The sequence below is a fragment of the Pelobates fuscus genome, chromosome 3 (genome assembly GCF_036172605.1).
Source record: "Pelobates fuscus isolate aPelFus1 chromosome 3, aPelFus1.pri, whole genome shotgun sequence".
In the NCBI taxonomy this organism is placed as follows: Eukaryota; Metazoa; Chordata; class Amphibia; order Anura; family Pelobatidae; genus Pelobates; species Pelobates fuscus.
Window position 1 is genome coordinate 9,365,199 of NC_086319.1, and position 20,341 is coordinate 9,385,539.

The 20,341-nt window shown below is 44.2% G+C and overlaps 2 protein-coding genes across 2 annotated transcripts in view; one reads left to right on the plus strand and one right to left on the minus strand.

Annotated features, from left to right (window-relative positions):
- The window catches only part of DNAI7 (dynein axonemal intermediate chain 7), a 32,576-nt gene extending 18,741 nt beyond the window's left edge, over positions 1 to 13,835 (minus strand). Inside the window, exons 1-8 of the mRNA XM_063446102.1 lie at positions 13,721 to 13,835; positions 13,311 to 13,402; positions 5,970 to 6,074; positions 5,711 to 5,848; positions 3,475 to 3,621; positions 2,860 to 2,963; positions 1,969 to 2,248; positions 1,617 to 1,734 (exon numbers count right to left, since the gene is read on the minus strand). Of these exons, the coding sequence (XP_063302172.1) occupies positions 1,617 to 1,734; positions 1,969 to 2,248; positions 2,860 to 2,963; positions 3,475 to 3,621; positions 5,711 to 5,848; positions 5,970 to 6,074; positions 13,311 to 13,402; positions 13,721 to 13,835 (1,099 nt within the window). The remainder of the gene's footprint in view (positions 1 to 1,616; positions 1,735 to 1,968; positions 2,249 to 2,859; positions 2,964 to 3,474; positions 3,622 to 5,710; positions 5,849 to 5,969; positions 6,075 to 13,310; positions 13,403 to 13,720) is intronic.
- Positions 13,836 to 19,372: 5,537 nt separating this feature from the next.
- ETFRF1 (electron transfer flavoprotein regulatory factor 1) lies at positions 19,373 to 20,030 on the plus strand. Its single transcript, XM_063445039.1, has 2 exons — positions 19,373 to 19,417; positions 19,522 to 20,030. The coding sequence occupies exons 1-2, from the start codon at positions 19,373 to 19,375 to the stop codon at positions 19,738 to 19,740; spliced, it is 264 nt and encodes an 87-aa protein (XP_063301109.1). The 3' UTR covers positions 19,741 to 20,030.
- Positions 20,031 to 20,341: the final 311 nt, after the last annotated feature.

A 20,341-nucleotide genomic window follows, 5' to 3' on the forward strand; every position in this document is an offset into this window, starting at 1 on the left:
CACACGGTAATACACAGGAGGCCACTCACACACACGGTAATACACAGAGGCCACTGACACACACGGTAATACACAGAGGCCACTCACACACACGGTAATACACAGAGGCCACTCACACACACAGTAATACACAGAGGCCACTCACACACGGTAATACACAGGAGGACACTCACACACACGGTAATACACAGAGGCCACTCACACACACGGTAATACACAGAGGCCACTCACACACATGGTAATACACAGAGGCCACTCACACACACAGTAATACACAGAGGCCACTCACACACACAGTAATACACAGGAGGCCACTCACACACACGGTAATACACAGGAGGCCACTCACACACGGTAATACACAGGAGGACACTCACACACACGGTAATACACAGGAGGCCACTCACACACACGGTAATACACAGAGGCCACTGACACACACGGTAATACACAGAGGCCACTGACACACACGGTAATACACAGAGGCCACTCACACACACAGTAATACACAGAGGCCACTCACACACGGTAATACACAGGAGGACACTCACACACACGGTAATACACAGGAGGCCACTCACACACACGGTAATACACAGAGGCCACTGACACACACGGTAATACACAGAGGCCACTCACACACACGGTAATACACAGAGGCCACTCACACACACAGTAATACACAGAGGCCACTCACACACACAGTAATACACAGGAGGCCACTCACACACGGTAATACACAGGAGGACACTCAGACACACGGTAATACACAGGAGGCCACTCACACACACGGTAATACACAGAGGCCACTGACACACACGGTAATACACAGGAGGCCACTGACACACACGGTAATACACAGGAGGCCACTGACACACACGGTAATACACAGGAGGCCACTGACACACACGGTAATACACAGGAGGCCACTGACAAACACGGTAAAACACAGGAGGACACACACGGTAATAAACAGGAGGACACACACACGGTAATACAAAGAGAACACTGATACACACAGGACAAAGACACACACAGTAATACAAAAAAGTCACTGACACACACAGTAATACAAAGAGGATCCTGACACAGTTACACACACACACACCGATTATTTTAACTTTTCCCCTATGGACGAGCTTCCACTGCAGTTTACTGAACAAGGCTATACATAGAGTATGTATGGCTTGTGTTCTTTCTCAAATATGATCACAGGAGATGGGCTATTATAGAACACGTGCATCCTGTACAAATATGCTCTAAACACAGCAAATACAGAAGAAGGGATAACGCTCTCCAACATATAACTAGCCAGAATCTGCAGTTATCTATATAGCCCAATATATATTCCCCTTCCCAGTAGCCTCCTCGTAGCGGAGTCAGACCTGCCCCCTCTTTTTTTCCAGTGAGACGGTTTGATGCACCTGCCATTTATTGGGTGGATTATGAAGTGCCATTTTGCAGATCAGATCAGTCTCCATGGCCTTGCTATCACAAGGAGGGGAGATTTCTACACTCTTGGTAAATTATGTCCACTTCTATAAAATGTTCGATCTGCAGCCAGAAGGGAAACAAATTCTACAGCAATGTTAATAAAAGGTATTATAAAGTCAAACCTTCAGTCGTTGTCCCCAGCTGGCTGTTGGCCCTTTGTTCGGTCTCCAGTTCTGTCTTGTCTAGGGATTCGTTCACCGATTTGGGTTCTTCTTTGAAGGAAACCGTGCTCAGGACACTCTGAGGTGCAGAGGAGAAATTTTGTGACATTATTACAGGGGTAAACTATAATCATAAATAGCACATGGATAGCAGTGCTGTAGAGAGAAGCAGAAGCAGAATGATTACTATTAGGAATATTAGGAAAATACAGTGATCTAGCAAGGGTGGAGGGTCCAGGACACGGACCCATTAATGTATCCTTACAAAGTGTTTAATCTAAGCTATACTAGAAAATGACTAAAAAAGGCCTACCTTTCTCCCCTCAGACTTTGTCTCTTCATTAGCTGTAATTACACTGCCCGACGGTTTATGTTCCTCCATAATTTGCATAGAGTCACCCAAAACATTCTCCAATTCATCTGTAGGAGCCAGGACCTCCTCTGTTTCTTTCATCCATGGATGGAAAGTTGGACTTTGGCATGAGAGGTGGTCATAGAGTGTATGGAGGATTCGTACGGCTATACTACACACAGCTAGAGGTTTCGGTAAATCAAATCCAATGGCTTCTTTCTCGAATCGATATCCTTTAAATCTACAATAAGATATAAGAACGTAACACGTTAGGACAAAGAAAGAGAACACAAAAAAAATCAACTGGTAACTACAGATAGTGGTCTGGAGTCGGCAACTACAGATAGTGGGCCGGAGTCGGCAACTACAGATAGTGGGCCGGAGTCGGCAACTACAGATAGTGGGCCGGAGTCGGCAACTACAGATAGTGGGCCGGAGTCGTTAACTACAGATAGTGGGCCGGAGTCGTTAACTACAGATAGTGGGCCGGAGTCGTTAACTACAGATAGTGGGCCGGAGTCGTTAACTACAGATAGTGGGCCGGAGTCGTTAACTACAGATAGTGGGCCGGAGTCGTTAACTACAGATAGTGGGCCGGAGTCGTTAACTACAGATAGTGGGCCGGAGTCGTTAACTACAGATAGTGGGCCGGAGTCGTTAACTACAGATAGTGGGCCGGAGTCGTTAACTACAGATAGTGGGCCGGAGTCGGTAACTACAGATAGTGGTCTGGAGTCGGCAACTACAGATAGTGAGCCGGAGTCGTTAACTACAGATAGTGGTCCGGAGTCGGTAACTACAGATAGTGGGCCGGAGTCGGTAACTACAGATAATAAACCATTTGTACTCCACCTTGGGTTCTTGTTGAGATTGGCCCATATACACAGTGTAACATTTTCATTTTTGATGACTTTCTGCATGTTTCCGGTATCGATGTCTGACAGCACGGTGGCGTTCTGCGGGGGATAAAGCAGCATTTTAAGGAAAGCTGCAAACATTAGACAATACTTGGATTACCTGTGTGTACTCCAACAACGTGATGGCAAAAGGTAAAAACTAGTGAGAATGACGCATTGATGCATATTTAGCATCAACCTAGAGACTCAAACCACGTCCTTTTAATTAGACTTTAAGAGATTAAATCTTTATTGAAATTGTATTAGAATTTAACTGGTATCCCAACACAATCAAAAGATAAAGAAAAGACTACTTTAAAACGTCAACATTAAAACACTCTGATGGATTTAGGCTCCACAGAATCTTTCATTTGTAATCCTACAATACGCAGTAATAATGAAATAAGCGGTAATAAAACAATAACCTAAAATGATACACTGAGCTGTAATGATAAACAAGCAGTAATAAAACAATAAGCTGTAATAATACAAGGAGCTGTAATAATAATCTGAGCTGGCCCTTGTGGAACACATGGAATGACCTGCGTCTAGAAGGCTGGTGCACACTTACCTTTAACAGACGCTCGGTGGCATTGTTGAATTTCTGATGAAGAAGTTCCTGCAGCTCTCGGATGGTTTGCTGATATCGCAATACGTCGATCTCTGTGATAGTATCAGAAGGAGCGTCTACAAGGAGGAACTCGAGCTCTCTAATTAGCTGCAGATATTGGCAAAAAAACAAAAATACATATTTATATAGCGCTAACAGGTGTACTCGGCACTTTACAGGTTACATTACAGTAGAGGGAGGTACAGTAAGTGCAGTAGGTATACAGTGTATGTATATTTTATTTATATAGTGCTAACAGGTGTACTCAGCACTTTACAGGTTACATTACAGTAGAGGGAGGTACAGTAAGTTCAGTAGGTATACAGTGAATGTATATTTTATTTATATAGCGCTAACAGGTGTACTCAGTACTTTACAGGTTACATTACTGTAGAGGGAGGTGCAGTAAGTGCAGTAGGTATAAAGTGTATGGAAATTATATTTATATAGCGCTAACAGGTGTACTCAGCACATTACAGGTTACATTACAGTAGAGGGAGGTACAGTAAGTGTAGTAGGTATACAGTGTATGTATATTATATTTATATAGCGCTAACAGGTGTACTCAGCACTTTACAGGTTATATTACAGTAGAGGGAGGTGCAGTAAGTGCAGTAGGTATACAGTGTATGTATATTATATTTATATAGCGCTAACAGGTGTACTCAGCACTTTACAGGTTACATTACAGTAGAGGGAGGTACAGTAAGTGCAGTAGGTATACAGTGTATGTATATTTTATTTATATACTGCTAACAGGTGTACTCGGCACTTTACAGGTTACATTACAGTAGAGGGAGGTACAGTAAGTGCAGTAGGTATTCAGTGTATGTATATTGTATTTATATAGCGCTAACAGGTGTACTCAGCACTTTACAGGTTACATTACAGTAGAGGGAGGTACAGTAAGTACAGTAGGTATACAGTGTATGCATATTTTATTTATATAGCGCTAACAGGTGTACTCAGCACTTTACAGGTTACATTACAGTAGAGAGAGGTACAGTAAGTGCAGTAGGTATACAGTGTATGTATATTATATTTATATAGCGCTAACAGGTGTACTCAGTACTTTACAGGTTACATTACTGTAGAGGGAGGTGCAGTAAGTGCAGTAGGTATAAAGTGTATGTAAATTATATTTATATAGCGCTAACAGGTGTACTCAGCACTTTACAGGTTACATTACAGTAGAGGGAGGTACAGTAAGTACAGTAGGTATACAGTGTATGTATATTATATTTATATAGCGCTAACGGGTGTCCTCAGCACTTTACAGGTTACATTACAGTAGAGGGAGGTACAGTAAGTGCAGTAGGTATACAGTGTATGTATATTTTATTTATATAGCGCTAACAGGTGCACTCAGCTCTTTACAGGTTACATTACAGTAGAGGGAGGTACAGTAAGTGCAGTAGGTATACAGTGTATGTATATTATATTTATATAGCGCTAACAGGTGTACTCGGCACGTTACATTACAGTAGAGGGAGGTGCAGTAAGTGCAGTAGGTATACAGTGTATGTATATTTTATTTATATAGCGCTAACAGGTGTACTCAGCACTTTACAGGTTACATTACAGTAGAGGGAGATACAGTAAGTGCAGTAGGTATACAGTGTATGTTTATTATATTTATATAGCGCTAACAGGTGTACTCAGCACTTTACAGGTTACATTACAGTAGAGGGAGGTACAGTAAGTGCAGTAGGTATACAGTGTATGTATATATTATTTATATAGTGCTAACAGGTGTACTCAGCACTTTACAGGTTACATTACAGTAGAGGGAGGTACAGTAAGTGCAGTAGGTATACAGTGTATGTATATTTTATTTATATAGCACTAACAGGTGTACTCAGCACTTTACAGGTTACATTACAGTAGAGGGAGGTACAGTAAGTGCAGTAGGTATACAGTGTATGTATATATTATTTATATAGCGCTAACAGGTGTACTCAGTACTTTACAGGTTACATTACAGTAGAGGGAGGTACAGTAAGTGCAGTAGGTATACAGTGTATGTATATTATATTTATATAGCGCTAACAGGTGTACTCAGCACTTTACAGGTTACATTACAGTAGAGGGAGGTACAGTAAGTGCAGTAGGTATACAGTGTATGTATATTATATTTATATAGAGCTAACAGCATTTATTTATGTTTGACGTTCTCCCTTCCCACGTTGATACTTACCTCCAGTACTAGGTTGCTTTTATTCAGCACGGTCTGGAAATCCTGGCTTTGTTCCTTCGCCCACAAGCTTATAAAAGTGTTTATTTCTTTAGGAATGGTTGGGTCAGGGCTTCCGTCACAACGCATGTATCTGTCCCACTGATAACACAAATTGGATATAAATATACAGGGATAGGGATAAACAGAATAGAATATGCAGTGTTTCCAATATATATATATTAAAATACAATTTAACGTGTTATGGAACGAGAAGTTGCACCTTTGCTTGAATCTGAAGCTTGTTCTTCCATCTTGTCGCTTCTTCCAGTTTGTTGTCGAGCAGCGCCCTATGTTCTTCCAATTCTTCATGGCGGTGTTCCAGTTGCTGTCATGAAAGATATTTTATTAAAGCCCGCACTGCAGCAAACATGTCTGTTATGGTTCTGGATATAGTTATGACGTTGGGGTAGTTATAGCTCTGGATATAGTATTCTTGCTGGGGTAATTATGGCTTTGGCTATAACTGGATATAGTATTCTTGCTGGGGTAATTATGGCTTTGGTTATAACTCTGGATATAGTATTCTTGCTGGGGTAATTATGGCTTTGGTTATAACTGGATATAGTATTCTTGCTGGGGTAATTATGGCTTTGGTTACAACTCTGGATATAGAATTCTTGTTGGGGTAATTATGGCTTTGGTTATAACTCTGGATATAGTATTCTTGCTGGGGTAATTATGGCTTTGGTTATAACTGGATATAGTATTCTTGCTGGGGTAATTATGGCTTTGGTTATAACTCTGGATATAGTATTCTTGTTGGGGTAATTATGGCTTTGTTTATAGCTCTGGATATAGCATTCTTGCTGGGGTAATTATGGCTTTGGTTATAACTCTGGATATAGTATTCTTGTTGGGGTAATTATGGCTTTGGTTATAACTCTGGATATAGCATTCTTGTTGGGGTAATTATGGCTTTGGTTATAACTCTGGATATAGCATTCTTGTTGGGGTAATTATGGCTTTGGTTATAACTCTGGATATAGCATTCTAGCTGGGGTAATTATGGCTTTGTTTATAGCTCTGGATATAGCATTCTTAATGGGGTAATTAGGGCTTTGGTTATAACTCTGGATATAGTATTCTTGTTGGGGTAATTATGGCTTTGGTTATTACTCTGGATATAGTATTCTTGTTGGGGTAATTATGGCTTTGGTTATAACTCTGGATATAGTATTCTTGCTGGGGTAATTATGGCTTTGGTTAAAACTCTGGATATAGCATTCTTGTTGGGGTAATTATGGCTTTGGTTATAACTCTGGATATAGCATTCTTGCTGGGGTAATTATGGCTTTGGTTATAACTGGATATAGCATTCTTGCTGGGGTAATTATGGCTTTGGTTATAACTCTGGATATAGCATTCTTGTTGGGGTAATTATGGCTTTGGTTATAACTCTGGATATAGCATTCTAGCTGGGGTAATTATGGCTTTGGTTATAGCTCTGGATATAGCATTCTTGCTGGGGTAATTATGGCTTTGGTTATAACTCTGGATATATTATTCTTGCTGGGGTAATTATGGCTTTGGTTATAACTCTGGATATAGCATTCTTGCTGGGGTAATTATGGCTTTGGTTATAACTCTGGATATAGCATTCTTGCTGGGGTAATTATGGCTTTGGTTATAACTCTGGATATAGTATTCTTGCTGCGGTAACTATGGCTTTGGTTATAACTCTGGATATAGTATTCTTGTTGGGGTAACTAGGGCTTTGGTTATAACTGGATATAGTATTCTTGTTGGGGTAATTATGGCTTTGGTTATAACTCTGGATATAGTATTCTTGTTGGGGTAATTATGGCTTTGGTTATAACTCTGGATATAGCATTCTTGCTGGGGTAATTATGGCTTTGGTTATAACTCTGGATATAGCATTCTTGCTGGGGTAATTATGGCTTTGGTTATAACTCTGGATATAGTATTCTTGCTGCGGTAACTATGGCTTTGGTTATAACTCTGGATATAGTATTCTTGTTGGGGTAACTAGGGCTTTGGTTATAACTGGATATAGTATTCTTGTTGGGGTAATTATGGCTTTGGTTATAACTCTGGATATAGTATTCTTGTTGGGGTAATTATGGCTTTGGTTATAACTCTGGATATAGCATTCTTGTTGGGGTAATTATAGCTTTGGTTACAGCTCTGGATATAGTATTCTTGCTGGGGTAATTATGGCTTTGGTTATAACTCTGGATATAGTATTCTTGCTGGGGTAATTATGGCTTTGGTTATAACTCTGGATATAGCATTCTTGTTGGGGTAATTATAGCTTTGGTTATAGCTCTGGATATAGTATTCTTGCTGGGGGTAATTATGGCTTTGGTTATAACTCTGGATATAGCATTATTGCTGGGGTAATTATGGCTTTGGTTATAGCTCTGGATATAGCATTCTTGCTGGGGTAATTATGGCCTTGGTTATAGCTCTGGATATAGCATTCTTGCTGGGGTAAGACATAAGAAGGGACTTGGAAGTGTCCAATATCCCTAAACCTAAAGTCTAACCTTGGCCAATATGCCTAAACCTAAAGACTTACCTTGTCTATAGTTACATAGCTGAAAAGAGACTTGCGTCCATCAAGTTCAGCCTTCCTCACTTATGGTTTTTGCGGTTGATTCAAAAGAAGGCAAAAAATCCCAGTTTGAAGCACTTCCAATTTTGCAACAATCTAGGAAATAAAAATTCGCTCTTGACCCCAGAATGGCAGTCAGATTTATCCTTGGATCAATCAGCTATTACCCTACATTGAAAAATGATATCCTTGAATATTCTGTTTTTGCAAGTATGCATCTAGTTGCTGTTTGAACATCTGTGTGGACTCTGATAAAACCACTTCTTCAGGCAGAGAATTCCACATCCTTATTGTTCTTACAGAAAAAAGACAAAAAAAAAAAAACAACACACACCTTTCCTTTGTCTTAGACAAAATCTTTCTTCCAGTCTAAACGCACGACCAGGCCCGGACTGGCCATCGGGCAAACCGGGCAAATGCCCGGTGGGCCGCGATGGCCACGGGCCGAGGAGATCCAGCCGGTCTATGCAGGGCCGGCACTATCCGAGCGTCGGCCCCGCTGTGTTGCATGAAGGGCCGGTGGGGAGATAGAAGATCTCCCTCACCGGCCCACATGCCCATATGCGGCCGCCGGCTGGGAGAGAGAGGGAGGGAGCCAGCTTGCCTGGAGAGGCGAACCCGGCGGAGCTCTAACTTGCAGCTCCGCCGGGTTTCTCTCACGAGATCCGGGCCGTTGCCATGGCAACCGGCCCGGTCTCGCGAGAGTGAACTCTAGCCCGAAGGCTAGAGTTCACTTACCACGAGGACCACCAGGGAAGGATGTCCTTCCAGGCTACAGGTAAGAAGGGAAGGGGGGGGTGGGATATTTATTTTTATAATAAAAAAAAAAAAACTCAATATTGGCATTTACCTGCCTCCCCCAATACACAATCCTTGCAAACACACACATCACCCTCACCCAGCACCCTAACACTCACACTCACACAGCACCCTAACATTCACCCATCACCCTAACATACTCACCCATCACCCTAACATACTCACCCATCACCCTAACATACTCACCCAGCACCCTAACATACTCACCCAGCACCCTAACACTCACACAGCACCCTAACATACTCACCCATCACCCTAACATACTCACCCAACACCCTGACATACTCACACAGCACCCTAACATTCACCCATCACCCTAACATACTCACCCAGCACCCTAACATTCACCCATCACTCTAACACTCACCCAGCACCCTAACACTCACCCAGCACCCTATTACTCACCCAGCACCCTAACACTCACCCAGCACCCTAACGTACTCACCCAGCACCCTAACGTACTCACCCAGCACCCTAACGTACTCACCCAGCACCCTAACGTACTCACCCAGCACCCTAACGTACTCACCCAGCACCCTAACGTACTCACCCAGCACCCTAACGTACTCACCCAGCACCCTAACGTACTCACCCAGCACCCTAACGTACTCATCTAGCACCCTAACGTACTCACCCAGCACCCTAACGTACTCACCCAACACCCTAACATACTCACCCAGCACCCTAACGCTCACCCAGCACCCTAGCTCAAACAGCACCCTCACTCACATAGCACCCTAACACACACAGAACCGTCACACAGCACCCTAACACATAGCACCCACACACAGCGCCCACACACACAGCCTGCACCCTCCCACACACATACTGCACCCTCCCACACACATACTGCACCCTCCCACACACACACAACTGTGAATAAAAAATGCCCGGGCCGAATTTTTTCCCCAGTCCGGCCCTGCGCACGACCTTGTGTCTTATGTAAAGTCCGGTTTGTGAATAGATTTCCACACAATGGTTTGTATTGGCCATGAATATATTTGTATAATGTTATTATTATTATTATTATTATTGCAATTTATATAGCGCCAACAGATTCCGTAGAGCTTTACAATATTATGAGAGGGGATTTAACTATAAATAGGACAATTACAAATAAACTTACAGGAACAATAGGTTGAAGAGGACCCTGCTCGATCGAGCTTACATTCTATAGGAATGTTATCATATCCCCTCTCAGGGGACGTTTTTCTAAACTAAAGAGGTTTAAATGTGTTAACCTTTCTTCATAGCTGATATGTTCCATTCCTTTTATTAATTTTGTAGCCCGCCCCTGCACTTTTTCTAGTGCCATAATATCCTTCTTTAGAACAGGTGCCCCAAATTGCACAGCATATTCAATATGTGGTCTTACCAGTGATTTATAAAGAGGCAAAATGATATTCTCGTCCCGAGAATGAATGCCCTGTTTCATGCATGACAATACCTCACTGGCCTTAGCCACTGCTGATTGACATTGCACATTGTTGCATAGTTTGTGGTCTATAACAATTCCCATGTCCTTTTCGTGTGTTGTAATCCCTAATTCACTTCCATTAAGGGTATACGTTGCTTGTGCATGCTTTACGCCAAAGTGCATAACTTTGCATTTTTCAACATTAAATTTCACCTGCCATTTGAGTGTCCAGTCCCCCAATCTATCCAAATCCCTCTGCAGCAAAGCAATATCTTGCTCACATTGTATTACGTTACAGATCCAATATCCGTAGACCTAAAGTCTAACCTGGCCAATATCACTAAAACTTAAGATTAACCTTGGCCAATATGCCCAAACCTAAAAGGCTACCCTTGGCCAATATGCCCAAACCTTAAGGCTACCTTTGGCCAATATGCCCAAACCTAATAGCTACCCTTGGCCAATATACCTAAACCTAAAGGCTAACCTTGGCCAATATCCCTAAACCTAAAGGCTAACCTTGGCCAATATCCCTAAACCTAAAGGCTAACCTTGGCCAATATCCCTGTGAAGAAAATAGACTTTTGTTAGGTATTTTCTTCTATGTTTGGGCTTTTTCCTACAGTATCTATTAGTCCGGTAGTTTGAAACTACCGAACACCGACCACCCTCCTGGCTCATTAACGTCAAAAGAACCGTCTATTAAGTTCTCTCTGGGCAGCCGCTGTCCGTATAGCCGAATGCCACGTGGAACAGAAAACGGTGGCCATGTTGTTCGCACGAGGGGAGGCAGCGGGACTTGGTCGCGAGTGTCTGGAACTAAAATTGGACACTCAACCTCATGAACCACTGCTGAAACTACCGAACGCCTGCTTCCTTTAGTTGCCGAACAGCCAGGAGTAATTTTGTTTGTACGGACAAGGGGAGCAATTGCTCCTATGCACCAGGAGGATCCATTCGGTACTTTATTCGTTTTTTACCTTTTTCTGAATTGACCGACCGCACGCGCTGAATTCGTGTAACTGTTTTGGGCAGGAGCCTCGTGTGTGGTCGGTAAAATGTGACTTCCATACTTTTTAAGAACCCCTGAACCGATCTGCGTGAAATTTGGATATGTTTGTCCCCCAGTTCGGGGCTATCAGGGGATATGTAATTTGTGGGGATACCTTGTGTGGAAAGGGGTATTCCAACTTTTGTGAAAATTGTGTGCCCTCTGCCTGGAGATAATTGATTTATTCCTTAACTTATCTCAATATCTCCCAGGCAGAGGGAGGGCGGAGGTTACCGTAAATCTGCATGGTGATTGGTTATTGTCTTTGTTTGCTGTGGGAGGTCCTCTTGCCGGAGGATTTCTCATAAAAGCCAGTGTGTTATGAATAAACTTCATTCCTGTTACACCCTTCATGAAGTCTAGGTGTAGCGGAGAGGTAGTATAATCCACAAGGTCTCCGCTGGTAGACTGGAAAAGCAGGCAATAATCCACATAGACAGGTACAGCATACAATATTCCAGGTAGCGTTATAAGAATCCTTCCCTCCCAAGAACTAGACGAAACATAGGCTGGGAGTCAACTGAGTTCTTTATTCACAGGTCACAGTATTTATGGGATTCCCCATGCAAGGGGTTTCCCTACAAAAATTCCAGGGGTTGTACAGTAGGGGACTACATGGGGAACTTAACAACCTGGACATTTCTCCCATCATACACTGCTGCACGAGAGGGACACTCCCACTAGAATATACAGTTGGATTATCCCCTCGTGCAACAGAACCAATATTCTATATAAAAATGTATAACTTTCACAATATTCGTTAGATTTGAACGAATGGACGTTTGGTAGATAGCTGGGGTCTGAGCGCACATTTCGTGAAAGTACCGCTCAGATCCCAGCTTAAATAACCGAATGCCGCACGAAACACACATTATTTCTAAGTTACCTTCAAACTACCGATTGACCATAGAGAAACACATTACCTAAAGACCGGGGCTCCCGAATGGCTTGGAAGACCAGCGGTATTCGTGCCGTCGGGTAGCCGATTTTAGTTCCAGGCACTCGACGACCAAATACTGCTGGGCTAACAAAGGATCCAAGATGGCCGACCGCCGCGTGGTCGGTAGTCGAACGACGGCCACCCTGAATCCTCTTAATTACCGATTGCAACAATGTTGCAATCCTTAATGGGAGCCACACGACCTCCAGAGTGTGGTCTCCATTCGGTAGTTTGTTCGTTTCACGAACAGTGTTGGAATTCACTGTTCGTGAAACAATTACCTGAATGCTGGCGGTTTTCATGCCGTCAGCATACGAACGCTGTAGATCACCAGAACCCTGTATACATAATACACATACGCTTGGTTCTTTAAAGTGGTATACACATATGTAATAACATGAGACATACAGGAATAACAATAGACGGTGGCTGTGTTTGCCACACTAGGCTCATGTTTGGGGGATATTCCATTTGCTGGGGAGAATTGTCTTGGAAGCTGCATTCATCTCTACTATTCCGCTACTTCCTACTGCAGCTATAATCACTTATGCTCAGCTATTGGGAAAGGAATAGAAGACCGCAGTACTATAACCACTGCAGGTCTTAACAATCCCTAAGCCTAAAGACTAACCCTGGCCAATATCCCTAAACCTAAAGGCTAACCTTGGCCAATATCCCTAAACCTAAAGGCTAACCTTGGATAATATCCGTAAACCGAAAGGCTAACCTTGGCCAATATCCCTACACCTAAAGACTAACCTTGGCCTCGAGTCTCTCTCTCTCCTCTTTCTCTTGACGTTCTTTTTCACGTCGTTCAGCCTCTAACTGTTCAGCCAGCAATCGAGCTTCCTCTGTAAAGATTTATTGTAACAAAGTCTGCTTAATGTACACATTGCAGTAAGGAACACAGCAAACAATCAGGGTGATCGGACACATTATGTTCGTGTACTCTCTGTATACAGAGAGTCACTGGCAGCCTGTAAGCAGAATACATGGGACTGACTGGCCTGTATAAAGAGAGTCACTGACAGCCTGTGAACAGTATACAGGGGAATGACTGGCCTGTATACAGAGAGCACTCTATACAGAGAGTCACTGGCAGCCTGTGAGCAGAATACATGGGACTGACTGGTCTGTATACAGAGAGCACACTATACAGAGCCACAAACCTTCCTCCCGCTGCCGCTTCTCCTCCTCTTCTCTCTTCAGTCTCAGTTTTTCAGCCTTGCTAAGCTTTCCTTTCTTCTTTGAAGCTGCGGATGTTCTTTTTGAGGACTGTAACATATATTGAATTTCAAGCAATTAATTTCAGAATAATGTTGTGCTTCCCCCTCAATTCACCCCATATATGCTTTCTTAACCCACTTTTCTTTTAAATCTCTTTGTATGGCCACCTAACACTTTCTGATTAGCATTTCCTTGTTAATTGGTTTTACTGTTGCAACCCTAGCAGTTATTCCTCCTATTAGCTCTGTAACTGCTTAATGGATCGCTGATTATTACTCAATGAGACTCAAAAAATAATGGTCACAAAAAATTAATTCTGGTTAACTGCACCTCTTCCAGGTCAAGAACATGAACGCTATTTACCAACAGTGGTACGGGCTGGGTGCAGGGAGTACGGTACTGGCTAAGTGTAGGAGTGACCTAATACCGTACGGGCTGAGTACAAGGGATGTGGAGCATGGTGTGGGCTGGGTACAGTCAGGGCCGGACTGGGGATACAAAGCAGCCCTGGAAAAAAAAAAAATCTATGCCAGCCCCATAAGTCATTGCGCCATATATTGTCGCATGTAATATGTAAGGCTATGTCTTGCCACCCCAGATGATTGAGTTTATATATATATATATATATAGCTTTTTCTAATATAAAATATTGGTCCTTTCAGAGTAAAACATTTAATTATACAGTAAGCATACTCACATGCAGACACAGACAATCTCACTGACACACACAAGCTCATTGATACACAGCCTCATAGACAAACAATTTCACTAATATACATAAGCTCATTGACATAAAAACACAAGCTCACTCACTAGCAGGCACACACACACATGCAAGCAAAGCTCACTCACTAGCAGGCGCACACACACATGCAAGCAAAGCTCACTCACTAGCAGGCGCACACACACACAGCTTAATGTAGTGGTTCTGGTGTCTATAACCTGTCCCTGCAGGCTTTTCAATGTAAACACTGACTTTTCAGAGAAAAGGCAGTGTTTACATTGCTTCCTAGTGACACCTCTAGTGACAGACACTCAGACAGTCACTAAAGGCGCTTCCTGTGTCAGTGCGGATTGGCTGATATCATCAAGCTTAACAGTTAACATAATTATAAAATACATACTTTTCCCCAATTCCTGGATGTACCCCAAATATGGTAGGTGCACCTTTAAATCTCCTGGTATCCCTGATCTGGGTGAGGAACATATCCAAAAATCACCCAGATCAGACCAGGGGTTCGGGAGTTATGAGGAAGCAAAGATTTGACCGACCGCATGGGTAAAGTAGCCGAAAATAGTTCCATGAGATCTGGCCCTGCGGTCGGTCTCTGTTCGTGCATCAAAAGTCCCGAAAGTCTATGCCATCCATGGTTAAGTTTGTAGTCGGATGAATCCCCTAGTTCGTGGGATTCATCCTACCGAACGACAGGCCGTTCGTGTGTTTCAATCGGCACTTTCTGAAGTCCTGGAGGTCTTATCGGTGTTCGGTTAGTCGAGTGTCCATTTGAGTTCCAGACACTCGACGACCAAACACCGCTGTTCGCAGGTTTAAGATGGCCGCCGACACGTGTTTGGCTGCCGAAATGGCGGCCCCCCAGGGAATACAGCAGAGTGTTCGTGCGTTTAAACCAAGGGAATGGAACGAGCATACAGGGAGGTAAATTACAGCCACATTTCACATCAGGGTGGTCCGGTGTTCGGTAGATTAAGTTTGTATACCGAATGCAGGGAGACAGTACAGTGCTAGGTGAACAATCAAACAAATGCTTCATATACAGGAACAAAGTACCGAAAGCATTTTACAACCCACAGTCTTGCAGACAGCTCAATGTTCTTTGCTGCATAACTTATATGGTCTGAAGTCTTTGCAATATTATTTTAGATGACCCTGGCTGGTTCTTAAAGGCCCAGTAGTGCCCTACCAAATATCCCATTAAGCCCAGCCATATAGTTTAAAGAGTCCCATCTTCATGGGACCATAATCACTGGGCAGGTGGCGAGCAAGCAGCCCCCTCCAGGAAACCAGGGCAGACTCTTGTACAGGGGCTAGTCCGCTACAGTAGGTACATGGTAGGTGGGTAGGCGGTAGGTGGGTACACAGGCGGTAGATGGGTACACGGTGGGTAGGCGGTGGGTGGGTAGGCGGTGGGTGGGTAGGTAGGTACACGGTAGGTAGGTGGGTAGGTAGGTACATGGTAGGTAGGTAGGTGGGTAGGTAGGTACACGGTGGGTGGGTAGGTAGGTACACGGTGGGTGGGTAGGTAGGTACACGGTGGGTAGGTAGGTACACGGTAGGTAGGTACACGGTGGGTGGGTAGGTAGGTACACGGTGGGTGGGTAGGTAGGTACACGGTAGGTAGGTACATGGTAGGTAGGTAGGCGGGTACATGGTAAGTAGTGGTTAGGTGGGTAGGTACACGGTAGGTGGTGGTTAGGTAGGTACACGGTAGGTAGTGGTTAGGTGGGTAGGTAGGTACACGGTAGGTAGTGGTTAGGTGGGTGGGTACACGGTATGCGGTAGGTGGTTGTTACTCACCATGGCTGGGTTTAGCTGTTGACACTCAGTAGAAGCTTTCCGTTGTTATGGTAACTGAGGCGGAGCTTGCAATGACGTCATCACCCCGCGCCTCTCAGCACCGGAAGTTCGCCAGAGGTGAGAGAGTGGGGGTCACAGGGGCACTAGTGAGCGGGAGGTGTGGCCCCTGGCTCTGACTCCCCAATATATCACATACCCCGTATTACACCCCCCCTCCTTTATACAGGGAGCTCTATCCCCCCCCCCTTCTCCTTTATACAGGGAGCTCTATATCCCCCCCCCCTTTATACAGGGAGCTCTATCTCCCCCCCTCCCTTTATACAGGGAGCTCTATCCCCCCCCCTCCCTTTATACAGGGAGCTCTATCCCCCCCCCTCCCTTTATACAGGGAGCTCTATCTCCCCCCCTCCCTTTATACAGGGAGCTCTATCTCCCCCCCTCCCTTTATACAGGGAGCTCTATCTCCCCTCCCTTTATACAGGGAGCTCTATCCCCCCCTCCCTTTATACAGGGAGCTCTATCTCCCCTCCCTTTATACAGGGAGCTCTATCCCCCCCTCCCTTTATACAGGGAGCTCTATCCCCCCTCCCTTTATACAGGGAGCTCTATCCCCCCCCCCCCTTTATACAGGGAGCTCTATCCCCCCCCTCCCTTTATACAGGGAGCTCTATCCCCCCCCCTCCCTTTATACAGGGAGCTCTATCTCCCCTCCCTTTATACAGGGAGCTCTATCCCCCCCTCCCTTTATACAGGGAGCTCTATATCCCCCCCTCCTTTATACAGGGAGCTCTATACCCCCCCCTCCTTTATACAGGGAGCTCTATCCCCCCCCCCTCCTTTATACAGGGAGCTCTATCTCCCCCCCCTCCTTTATACAGGGAGCTCTATCTCCCCCCCTCCTTTATACAGGGAGCTCTATCTCCCCCCCCCTCCTTTATACAGGGAGCTCTATCTCCCCCCCCTCCTTTATACAGGGAGCTCTATCTCCCCCCCCCTCCTTTATACAGGGAGCTCTATCTCCCCCCCCCTCCTTTATACAGGGAGCTCTATCTCCCCCCCCCCCTCCTTTATACAGGGAGCTCTATCTCCCCCCCCTCCTTTATACAGGGAGCTCTATCTCCCCCCCCCTCCTTTATACAGGGAGCTCTATCTCCCCCCCCCTCCTTTATACAGGGAGCTCTATCTCCCCCCCCCTCCTTTATACAGGGAGCTCTATCTCCCCCCCCCTCCTTTATACAGGGAGCTCTATCTCCCCCCCCTCCTTTATACAGGGAGCTCTATCTCCCCCCCCTCCTTTATACAGGGAGCTCTATCTCCCCCCCCTCCTTTATACAGGGAGCTCTATCTCCCCCCCCTCCTTTATACAGGGAGCTCTATCTCCCCCCCCTCCTTTATACAGGGAGCTCTATCTCCCCCCCCCCTCCTTTATACAGGGAGCTCTATCTCCCCCCCCCTCCTTTATACAGGGAGCTCTATCTCCCCCCCCCTCCTTTATACAGGGAGCTCTATCTCCCCCCCCTCCTTTATACAGGGAGCTCTATATCTCCCCCCTCCTTTATACAGGGAGCTCTATATCTCCCCCCTCCTTTATACAGGGAGCTCTATATCTCCCCCCTCCTTTATACAGGGAGCTCTATATCTCCCCCCTCCTTTATACAGGGAGCTCTATATCTCCCCCCTCCTTTATACAGGGAGCTCTATATCCCCCCCTCCTTTATACAGGGAGCTCTATATCCCCCCCTCCTTTATACAGGGAGCTCTATATCCCCCCCTCCTTTATACAGGGAGCTCTATATCCCCCCTCCTTTATACAGAGAGCTCTATATCCCCCCTCCTTTATACAGAGAGCTCTATCTCTCCCCCCCCCCCCCCTCCCCTCCTTTATACAGGAGCTCTATCTCCCCCTTATACAGCAACTACATAGCGGACACCTCACTCTCTGCAGTGAAGTATCCTAATGGTTGGAAATAAAGCCAGCATACCAGCGCCTTGAGGGGTGGGCACTCTAAAGCAGTGCATATCAAATAACTGACATGAATAATCTTGGCAGTAAATCAGCACTGGAATGGGGTGTGAATACTTTAATAGCTCCATATGCAATGTCAGACATTTCCAATGCCAACCTTAAAAAACAAAGGAAAAAAGTTACCTGCGCTCTCTCCTTAATCCCTATGTATATTTAGACACATGGAGGTCATTTAGTTGCTCCAATGGCCACTGGAGGGAATGCCCGCCTGCAAACATCAAGGCAGACCCCCCTAGATGGGTCCTACACTGACCATTCACCTTGCTTCCTTGAGCTTCTGGCAAAGATATCTTTCCTGAGACAGAGGGATATTTTTATATACACCCCTATATACTTATTAACCCTTAATAGGGAACACATGGGATGGGCGGCAGCATTGTAACATAGCTGCATTTTTTATGCTAAGCTATATATTTACTGTCTGTTATTGACAGATTCACATTAAATACATGTAAAGGACCACTCCAGGTTGTTGAAGTGCTTTGTGTAAGATTATCCTATTTTAACTGCACTTCATAATGTATTTCTTTAATAAATCTTCTCTTTTATGAATAGATTCTGATACATCAATAATACAGCCAAGGAGGTTTCTTCCATTGGTACCACTGAGTTAACAGAAGTGGCAGTAGTGAGCCTGCCTCCTCCCACAGGTACCAGCGAGTATCCACAGGGCTCCATCTTACCTGTCTTACGTGGCTCCTGCCTGCTTTTACCTGCGCCCCCCCCTTTAAATGCACCGTTTGAAGTACCCTTCAAATGCTTGCTACAATATGTGCATGTAAGCCACATGAACACCCATCTCTAAGTAATTTTCACACTATTTCAACCCATTTTATTCATGAAAAATAATAAATTTTATCCTGCATTGTCTTTTTTAATGTTGTAACTGGGATATCACTGATTTACTGCCTCCAGGTGCAGAATGTGGGAGAGTTTTGTATATCGCTCTGTGTGTAGCTAAACTAACTCTATCTTTTAGGGCACAGATTGGGACAATGTACTAACAAGTGAATCTATTAGAGGAGTCTGGAAATGGCCAACCCCTTAAGAGGAGACGTGGTGAAGCTTTATAAAAATGTAAGTTATTTCATGTTTTGTGGAAGAATGTAGCCATTCCTGTTTCCTTCCAGAGCCAGACTTTTATTTATTTAATGATTCTTGTTTTTTTTTAATATTGGAAGCTCTTGTACCTCGGACGGGAATATCCAAAAGGCCAGAGTTACTTTAAAGAGAGACTAAAAAAAGCGTTCTTGAAAAACAAGGACGTTACAGATCCTGAAAAGATCAAGGAGCTTATTGGTCGCGGAGAGTTTGTCATAAAGGAGCTTGAAGCATTGTACTATCTTAAAAAGTACAGAGCGATGAAACAGCGATATTACAGCGAAGAACAGAACTCATGAGAATCACTTTACGCAAGCAATCCTGGAGCCATTCTTGCTGGGTAAAACCATTATTTCCAAATTACTGCCACAAATGATGAGTAACTCATTATAACTTGTATGGGTTGAATGAATGTAAACACTATTCTGAAATTGCCAATCAAAAAAAATATGCAAGTAGGGGTGTTATACCATCTAGGCTATTATAGCAGAAAATGAACTGGTTCATGGCGGCATTTGTAGTGCGCGAGCCATGCAATCTATCCAATCATTCGAGAAATAAAGCTAAGATGTCTGATATGTTTTAATAATCTGGTCTCTAATCTTTGTCTTCATGTAGGAAGCTGAAGAAAGAGCATGGGGGGGAGGGTTGACTATGTTAAAGGATATCCAGTATGCACAGAACTGATATTAAGCAGCCTCATGTTCCTCCAGGCTGGCTAATGACTCCTCAGTGATGCTGCTGTGCGTAGAGTTACAGCTCTGGGAGCAAAAGGGTTAAACTTCGTTTTGCGGTTTAACGCTGCACAGTTTTTTAAAGGGATAGTGATGGGCAAGTGTATGGCCAGGTACTTTATAGTAAAGTGTGTCCCAGCATATATGAGATGGTAAGGAAGGTTTT

Coding starts and splice junctions, on each gene's coding strand:
- ETFRF1 (XM_063445039.1), top strand. CDS start 19,373: ATGGCCAACCCCTTAAGAGGAGACGTGGTGAAGCTTTATAAAAAT. Junction 19,418..19,521: donor TGGTGAAGCTTTATAAAAAT/GTAAGTTATTTC, acceptor TAATATTGGAAG/CTCTTGTACCTCGGACGGGA.